The sequence below is a fragment of the Chrysochloris asiatica genome, unplaced genomic scaffold (genome assembly GCF_000296735.1).
Source record: "Chrysochloris asiatica unplaced genomic scaffold, ChrAsi1.0 scaffold00106, whole genome shotgun sequence".
Classification (NCBI taxonomy): Eukaryota; Metazoa; Chordata; class Mammalia; order Afrosoricida; family Chrysochloridae; genus Chrysochloris; species Chrysochloris asiatica.
Genome location: NW_006408624.1, coordinates 9,336,850 through 9,346,932, shown reverse-complemented (window position 1 = coordinate 9,346,932; position 10,083 = coordinate 9,336,850). Strand labels below are relative to the sequence as shown.

Sequence of the window (10,083 nt, the reverse complement as noted above, 5' to 3'; positions counted from 1 at the left end):
TGTTGAAAAAGGTATTTGCAATGAATAGGTTGTTGGTTTTGCAAAATTCTATCATGCGATCTCCAGCATCATTTCTATCACCAAGGTCATATTTTCCAACTACTGGTCTTTCCTCTGTTGCCAACTTTCACATTCCAATTACCAGTAATTATCAATGCATCTTGATTGCATGTTTGCTCAATTTCAGACTGAAGAAGTTGATAGAATTCTTCAACTTCATCATCACTGGCTTCAGTGACTGGTGCACAAATTTGAATAGTGGTATTAACTGGTCTTCCTTGTAGGCGTATGGCTATTATCCTATCATGAACAGCATTGTTCTTTGAGATTTATCTTGAAATGTTCTTCTTCACAATGAATATGCCATTCCTCTTCACTTTGTCATTCCCAGAATAATAAACCATGATTGTCTTATTCTCAACCACAAAATTAAACTATATATATTTTAAAAGTTAGCTTTTATATCTTTTTAGTTGCTTTTACTTAAACTGATTTTCAGACAGGTTGTTCCAACTTATTCTATTTGTCTTTGGAAGGACAAAATTCTACAAAGTAAGTTTTCTGGACATCATTTTAAACAGAATAGCCATCATGGAGACAGTTGCCAAAATGCTACTAGTGGTTATCTCCAAGAGGAAGAACTTCTGACTTACACTTGTTTCTTTGAATTTCTGTTAAAAATAAAAGTTTCATCTTCTCTCCATCATCCAGACACGAAACCATCTTTACAGGATCCATTTCTTGTACATAGTAGGCATTCAGTAGCAAGTGCTGAAAAAAATCAGTTTTCTAAACTTCTACTATCTGTATATTCTCTATGCAATTATTTGTTACTGGTGGCTGTTTTTGACAATTTATATTGTTTCTTATCACTGCCTTTTTTCCTCTATTTAGTCTACTAATCATCATGGTTCATTGCATCAGCTGAACTCATTCAGGATCAAGTCAAAAGAAATTTTCTCAGACTCTCAGGACAGATTTCAGAGCTGTCTTCTCTTGTGCTACCACAGCACCTGGTATAGCTTTGTTGCAGCAATGGTCAGGTTATGATTGTATAACTGGCTCTTTTTAAAATCACAAGCTCCTTGACAGCAAGATTTATCTTTTTATTTTTGTACTGGCATCCTGGTGTAGTGCTGGAAGATAAGTACTGGATGGCTAACTGCAGGGTCTGTGGTTCAAACCCACTAGTTGCTCCTCAGAAACCCTGTACAGGGTTGCTATGAGTTGGAACCAACATTACGGCATTTAACAACAAAAACAACAAATAAATAAAACAAAATTCACTACATGTATCCAAGGACACAAAAATACTAAGTGACAGACCAAGATTCAAATCTAAGTCTCTCCATTGCCAAAGTCTATACTTAACTAAATGTACTCAGTGAAGACAACAATTAGATGTTATTCTCCTCTTTATATTGCCTCTTTCTGTGGAAATTCTTTGATCATAAACATTATCACAAATATATACAAAATCCCCATTTTAACGATAGCACACGATCCATAAATTATCCTATCTTTCCAGTTTTAATATTAACATCCAGTAAAAGTTTGCAAGGTAGTTAGCATCTGATAACAATGTTAATCCCACCCAAATACCAGCATTATAAATCAGTCATGGTGTTTTTATTTGATAGTCTCCCTGAATTTGACATTCACTAAGTAGAAATTGATGTTATTCTGAGTTGTCATAGGAACTGTTTGTAAATACCAACCCAGAATGTCTTAGGAAAAGAACTCACTTTAACTTTGGCCTTTACTTCTTCACTGTCCCCTTCTCCATCTTTGTGGGGTTCCAGGCCAGGTTCTTCCTGGATATCTTTGTTTAGTACAGAGTACTCTTCTAATAGAGTATCAAATAAAACAATTCGTTTGTTCTTGAAGAAGCCATAAAAATAAGCATTGCTGTGAGACGAACGTTTAGATCCTAAGGAAAAGACAGATCAAAGTATGGAAAAAATTTTTAAAGACTGGAGTCCTTTGGAGAGACACCTAGAAATTGCATTATTGGAAAGGACAGTAACATTTTCAAGTTTTTAAATACTCGAGTAAAAATTGCTTCAATGTAAATTACTGCCAGTCATGAAGAACACCTATTTCCTTGCAGCCTTGCTAGCAAATATTTATGCTCATCTCAGTGTTATTTATGTTGCTGTTGTTGTTGTGAAGAGTGCTGTCAAGTCGTTTCCAACCCATAGTGACCCTGTATAGGGTTTCCAAGGAGTGGCTCATGAGCTTGAACTACCGAACTTGTGATTCAAATAGGTTTACAGTCCAGCGCATTAGCCCACAGTGCTACACTAGGACTCCAGTGTTAGTTAGAGCAATACGTAAATAAATAAAGTTAACTCTCCAACAGTAGTGGAATAATTAAATTGTGGTAAAATTTGAAATGGAATTTTATGCAGCCAAAAGAAAAATTATGCTTTGGAAGAATTCTATCAAGCTAAGAAAATGTTTACCAATATATTAATAAAGGATATAAAACTGTATGGTTCCATTGTTAAGAAAAAATTGTATGCTTATGTTGAAAAGCATAAAAGCAAGCCTATGAAGAAATATATAAAAATATACAAAAAAGTGATTATTACTAGGTTTTAGAATTATAGTTTCCTTCCTTCCTTTTGCTCTTTGCCAATGTTGTTAAAATAAGCATATTTATACGTTATCAGAAATAAGTAAAGCTATTAAAAAAAAAAAAGACTGGCAGAAAACATGCCTAAATTTCTAACAATGACGTAACTATGGTGGATTTTTATTTTCTTCTTCATGTTATTGTTGTGTGCCACGGGTTCCAACTCATAGCAACCCTGCCTAGGGTTTCCTAGAACAGCTGGTGAGTTTGAACTGCTGACCTTGCAGTTAGCAGTCCAGTGCTTTTCCTACAGCAACACACCAGGGCTCTTCTTCACAGTCTCCTTTATTTTCTAAATGTGATTTGATGTACAGTGAGTTGAGTGTAGAAATCAAGAGTGTAGATTTTAGGTTCAAATTCTGGTTCTGCAAAGTACTATTCATATAAAGCTGGGAAATTTTCATTTCTTCAGTTTCCCATTTATGAAACCAGTCTATCTACGTCACTGGGTCTGATTAATAACCACAATAGCTAGTCAAATAAAATATTAATAATAAAATGTTGGTAATTTAGGTTTTTCACAGAAAACACCAATTTTTTATTTATCTATATCTCTAATTTAAAGTACTTGGCACTGTACATTTCCTAGAATTTACTATATATACTAGAATATATTAAAGCCTTGATAAATTGTTGTTGTAAAGTGCTGTTGAGTCAGTTCCGACCCATAGCGACCCTGTATAGGGTTTCCAAAGAGCAGATGGTGAGCTTGACCCGCCAACCTTGCAGTTCAAATGGCTTTGCAGTCTGACGCATTAGCCCACAGTGCCACCGCAGGACTCCTTGATAAATAGTACTCACTAAAAAAAAGCCTGACTCCTAGTGGCTCTACGGGACAGAGTAAAGCTGCCCTCTAGGGTTCTGAGTCCAGAGATCTTCATAGAAGCAGACTGCCACAACATTTTCCTGGGGAGCCACTATTAGCTTTGATTAGCCCAGTGCTTAATCACAGTGATACCAGGGCTCTTTGATAAAAGTTGTTAAGTGTCATCGAGTCAGATCCGAGTCTAGACCCTGTATAGGATTTCTGAGGAGTGAATGGTAAGGTGGGTTTGAACTGCTGACCTTAAGAGTGTGGTGCTATAGGATAAGCACTGGACCTCAAGGTCAGTTTGAACTGCTAGGTCGGTGGTTCAAACCCATCACTGCTCCTCGGAAACCCTATATAGAATCGCTACGGGTTGGAACCAATTCTATAGCACTTAGCAACATTTATTTATTTATTATTCCTTTTTTGTTTGGTTATCTGAAAGTTAAGAGTCAAGCATAAAACCCAATTTTGTTAGGAACAGATAGGACCTGAGGATCTGGGAAGCTATGCATCATTCTAGAGTCTGGAGATAGCTTCCTAATTGCGCTCTCTGCTAATACTCCTATAGTCTAGTGTGCATACAGAAGCCCATGATACTTTAAAAACACAAACCACATCAAGTCACTTTCCTGCTTAAAATCTCCAATGGCTTTCCTTAACAAACTTAAAATCCAAGCTCCTTTCCCTGACTTACTAAGGCCGTCATGGTCTCCTGGTGTTCTCTGAATATGGTGAGTTCTGATAAGTGCTTCCACGGAGCTCAGCAAGGATGGCTCCTTTCTTTCATTCAGATCTCTGCTTTAATAGTCATAAGCTCAGAAAGGTGTCTCCTGATCAACCTTAAAGTGTCCTCTCAGTCATTCTTCATCATATCACACTAACTGAATTCTCTGCACAGCAGAATTTTTCCTAAAAGCAGAAATCTTAAAACTTTCACTGCAATGTCCCCAGCAATCAGCAAATTTGTAATGTGACAATACTCATGTAGAGTTTTGAGGGTTGTTACTATTTTAACTTAAAATAAAAACATGTATTACAGATGACTAAATTATTGTTTGGGAGTGACTCCATATGATAAGCACTGGGCTGTAAACCACAAGATTGATGGTTTGAACCTACCAGCTGCTCTATAGGGAAGAGATAAGGCATTCTACTCCAACAAAGATAAAAAGCCTCAGAAACCCTATAAAGGGTTGCTATGAGTTGGAACTGACTCAACAGCACATAACAACAACAACAAATTACTGTTTAGCAAAGGTAAACTGCCAAAAGTCAGACAGCTAGTTAATAACAGGATTCACATGCAAGTTCATCTGACCCACAAAGCCTAACCTCTGAAATGCCATACTCTACCTATGTAAATCCTGGTGTGGCGCTTCAGGTTAATGAACTGGACTGCAAGGTCAGTTTGAATTGTAAGGTCAGCAGTTCAAGCTCACCAGCCACTCATGGGAAACCCTATACTGGATTGCTATGGGTCAGAACCAACTCAATGGCACAATAACCTACTCAAATCTTCATTTTCCATAAAGCTAATTTCATAACCCTCCATAAAACCTTCCCTAATTAAAACTCCAGTGGTACACATCACACAATTTACCAGTTTACCATTACTGTTGTATTAATCTGTTGTTTCATGTAATCGATTATATGTTCAGCAATTTATGTTACCCCTTAGATTGTATTAGTTAGTATATTATTAACTTAAAATTACCCACAGTAGTGTTTTCAGAAGTAAGGCATTAACTTATTCTTCTACCAATTTCCCAAAGAATGTTAGGCTATTTCACTTGTACCTTTAGCTGGGCTGTTATGCCCTCAGCAGCCACTAGAGGTCTGAGATTGCTGTGCTTTTCATGTTCTTGTTAAGAGCCATCGAGTCAGTTCTGACCCACAGCGACCCTGTATAGGTTTTCCAAGGAGCAGCTGGTTAACCGCCGACTTTGCAGATCAAGCTAGTTGCTATTAACTCATTCTTTCTACTAATGACCATCTTCATTGGAGACCCCAATCCATTTCTTCTAAAATTTCACTCCTTCATCCAATATAGCTGGTGAGATTTTTTTTTAGAGCAGGGGTTGGCAAATTACAACCTGCAGGTCAAATCCAACCTGTAGTCTGTTTTTGCAAATAAAGTTTTAGTGGGACTCAGCCATACTCATTGATTTACATATTGTCTATGGCTGCTTTTGGAATCCTGGTGTGGCTCTGTGGGTTAATGTGCTGGACTGCAAAGCCGTTTGAGCTGCAAGGTTGGAGGTTCAAACTCACTAGCTGCTCCTCAGGAACCCTACACAGGGTTGCTATGGGTCAGACCCAACTCGACGGCACTTCACAACAACATGGCTGCTTTTGCACTACAAAGGCAGAGATAAACAGTTGCAACAGTGACTTATATATATAGCCCACAAAGGCTAAAATACTTACTTTGCCCTTTAACAGAACACTTTGCCCTTTAACAGAAAAAAAAATTGCTGACATGTAATTTCAGAGGAAGTGAAACTGAAACACAGAGAGGTAACAGGATTTATTTGCCAAGATCTCACAGCTGGTAAGTAGCAGAGGCAGAGTCACTCTTATGGATTTGAACTTCGTAGTACCTTACCACAATTTTTTCTACAATATTGAAAGCGTCCCTCAAACTGTAGCAGGCTTAGGCAAGTTAATAGACAGCTTAGCTCCCAAAAGCAATCATCAAAAAAGCAAAGTGCAACTACTCTGCAGGTAAAATGAGTTCACCATAATACTGGATATTTTGTTGAAGGGGACAAAGCCAAACTAGTCCTAAATGGAATTTGACTGTTCAAGAGTCCAACTCAAGCTATTTAAAGGTGCCAGACAGGTAATGAAAGTAAAGAAATCAGTCAGGTGTGCAACATAAGACAGGAACCAATAAAAACCTTGGAGAAAAAATGAAAAACAACACTGTGAAGCCAACCAAATATAGTTGAATGGGGGTAAGAGCAGGATTTGACATCAAGCCACCAACCCCTACCTCTGGACGATTCCTATAAATCTTTCCACTTCACAATGTAAAAGTCTAACCTCTGTATAAGAAGTCCTGAGGGCACAGTGGGTAAAGTGCTGGGCTGCTAGACTGAAAGGACAGCGGGGAAAGCTGTGGCAGTCCGCCTCCTTAAAGACTTCCAGCCTTAGAAACCCTATGGGACACTTCTACTTTGTCCTATAGGGTTGCTAGGAGGTAGAATTAACTCAACAACAATAGGTTTTGTTTTCTGAGCCTTTATATGATAAATATTACAAGCAAATACAAAACTGATTCATTATTTTATTAAAGTTCTAAAAATAAAACAAACTACTCAACTAAAGCCTTCTTATTCTCAGGTAGCTTACCTTCAACAACATATACTTTGGTCAAAGGAAAGTCAATACTCTTTGCCATTACTTCTATTTCTTGTTTCAACTTTCCCTCAGGCAAAGGTGTGAATTTGTCAAATAAAGGAGCAATATAATCTGCATAGATTGTAACAAGAACCTGAAAAAAGCAAATATCAGAACAATCTATGAATACGTTCCTAAAGGTACACTCTTAAATATATTCTATTCCTGTTGCACTGATTCTTATGTCAGAATAAACCCATTCTTGAGACCAGGGACTTTCTTAATCACTCTGGATCCCCAGTCCCAAGTACCACCAGACAGTTCAACATTTGTTAAATGAATTAAACCAAATGGAGTAACCTGACAACACAGTAAACATGAATTCTATTTTAGGAGATAATGCCATTAATAGTGACTAAGATCTCTAGGTGGTAAAAATTGAAAACTCAAAAGGTTCTTTCGAAACTATAGTAATTGTTTGGGGGGATTTCTGGTATTTCAAAAGTTCATCACAACTTGCCAATGACTTTCTCTGCCTTTCTGAGAAATCACGATAGACTGAAGTCTGCTAAAAAAGAATTCCTACAGCTTGACTGTGTGTCATCTGCTGCTGGATAGGACTGTCTGCTAAAATTAATTACCTGCAGTTCATAACTGTAAACTTTGGCTGAAACAGCACTTCGTGAAGTAGATTTCAAACATTTCTTCTGCTCATTTCAATTTTCCTTGCCAGTTACTTATAAATCCAGTTAGTGCCCAATTTCTGATCTTGGTTCCACCAGCGGAAAGTGAAACAATGAGCACTATGGTAGTTAAAATCTCAACAGATACTTTCTGGGGCTACAAACAGACCATTTGATTGTGTTACAGTGTCTGTGTAGTGGTGCCGTTTAGAATATGGGAGAGAAGGAAAAGAAAATGCAAGGGAGAGGCAATGAGAAAAAAGCATGAAGGGGCGAAACAGGAAAGGAGAGAAAGAATGGAGCAAATAGGTGGCCGTGGGAAAGAAAAGGGAACAGTAAAGGAAGGAGGAGGGAGAACAAGAAGGGTGGGAGCAAAGGGTAAAAAAGGTGTGGTAGGACGGGAAGAGGAAGAAAGGGGAGAGAGGCGGAGAGAGGCAGAGAGAGGAGGGCAAGAGAAAACGGACTAACATGCTTTCTCTTGGCCCTCTTAAATCTATCCTGTCTTCAAAACACTAAGGATTTTCAGGCACTTGAGGTCAGTTAAGAGTCACTAAACTATCAAACATAATCATCCATTTTGGTGGCAACTCAGAAATGTACAACTTAAAATTGCCTAGCTAAAACAAAAACAAAACTAACAACTGGACCATTAAAAGTAACAAACAAATCGCTTCAAGTCAGCATAGACAGAAAAAAACGCTAGTCAGAATCAACCCTCGGCTTTCTGTACTCCAAAGTAGAAACCAAGAGGGGCATTTAAATGTATTTCTTAACTATTTGCATGCTAATGAAGATTAAATCACAGTTAGCTCAGAAAGGACCTTTTATGAAAAAAAAGAAAAGAAGGATTTCACTCACCAGAGAAACAACTAATGTGAACAGCCAGGCATATATAAAAAAATAGTCACCCCCAATTTTAATAATGTAAAGTAGAAGTGAAGACACAGGCAATAAAATACACTGAGTCACAATAAATTTCTTGATTGCATCTTTCATGAAGAACCCCAAGGTCTAAAAAAAAAGAGAACATCATTACAAGAAACTGAGAAACTGGTTTTGCTTTTTAAATAACTAATGAATTGGATACAAAGAATACATTATTAAACCACTCTTTAAAATGAGCATGCGTAAGACTATGTAATATGGCACTGAGAAGCTGAGGACAATAAGCACTTGTCTCACACTTTACAGTTAAAACTAAGCACACTCAATGGTATTAGCTGAAAACCACCAGACATTAGTGTTAAAAGAATTTACAGCAGGATTCTAAACAATAATCTTTACCATAGCGGCTCCCTTTTTCATTTAATTCATGCTTTAAAAATAGCAAGTAATATGTAAATTATTACCAGCAGAAGACAAAAGCACACAAAGTTTTCACATATAAAAAGGTAACATCTGTATTCTCTATTTTACCTGTTGATTGAAACCATGCTTTTCTTCTATCACAAAAGTATTATAAAGACTCCATGGCAAACCAGTCAATGCACTGAAAAGTGTAGCCAACAGCAAAAACACCAAGGACTGGATGATCTAAACACAAGGAGAAGAATAACGGCAATCAAATGGATTATGAGTCGGAACCGACTCCACGGCATGTAACAACAACAACAACAATTCAACATGTATTTGCTGTGTACCTACTATCTCCCAAGTAATGTGCTTAATTTTATGGGGTACTACAAGTACTGAAACATCATGACTACCTTCAAAAAAAGTTCACTTGCCAGAAAAGGAGGCAATAAAACAGGTCTTTATTATAAAGGGAACATACAGAAGTTCGCTGTTGCCAACAAGTTGACCCCCAATTCCAAATGACTCCATACGACAAGGTAAAACTGCCCAGGGTTTCCAAGGCTATGAACTTTACAGAAGCAGACTGTCACATCTTCTTCCCTCAGAGTAGCAGGTGAGTTCAAACCACCAACCTTTCAGTTAGCAGCCAAGCTCTTAACTACTGAGTCACCAGGGCTCCTTATGTGAGGGGGCTTTGAACAGTTTAAGGACCAATACCATTATCTTTTTTAGCGCTTTTGTAGTTTTATTTAGCAAATGGACTGTCTACTCATTCACTGCACAACCTGTCAGCTGCTCTTTCCACAACGGCTTCACAGTTCTTGGAAGAAACCCTGTGAACAATCTTGGCACAGTAAGATTTGTTACATATCAGCAGCACTTTCAGCTCTTTGACATTGTGGACCAGGAACTTGCAGAAGCCTGTGGGCAGCGTGTGCTATGTTTTCTTGTTGCTTCCATAACTAATGTTGGGCATCAAAGTCTGGCCCTTAAATCTCTGTACTGTTGTCAATGCCTCTGGGCTTGCACTAGTTACACTTAATTTTGACATAACAATTTAGTTGACACAAGGTGAACTTCTTAGTCCTCTTTTGATGATCTTGGGCTTCACCAGGGGTCTGAGGGTAGCCATGATGCCAATGGAGTTGGTGGCTTCCTTTGTAGGTAGTGTGGAAGAAGATAGAGGGGAAGCTGCCATTATCTTTCTTTTCTTTTTTAATTTATTGTGAATTATGTGATAGTTTACATGGGAGAACATTAGTTTTACATTCATTCTATCATACATCGTTTCATTGCCATGGTTACAATCCCCT

At 37.8% G+C, this 10,083-nt stretch overlaps 1 protein-coding gene across 1 annotated transcript in view; it reads right to left on the bottom strand.

Moving 5' to 3' along the window:
* ZMPSTE24 (zinc metallopeptidase STE24) overlaps positions 1-10,083 on the bottom strand; it is a 37,516-nt gene that overhangs the window by 6,454 nt on the left and 20,979 nt on the right. The window contains exons 4-7 of the mRNA XM_006867587.1: positions 8,891-9,007; positions 8,333-8,485; positions 6,804-6,945; positions 1,746-1,930 (exon numbers count right to left, since the gene is read on the bottom strand). Coding sequence (XP_006867649.1) covers positions 1,746-1,930; positions 6,804-6,945; positions 8,333-8,485; positions 8,891-9,007 — 597 coding nt within the window. The remainder of the gene's footprint in view (positions 1-1,745; positions 1,931-6,803; positions 6,946-8,332; positions 8,486-8,890; positions 9,008-10,083) is intronic.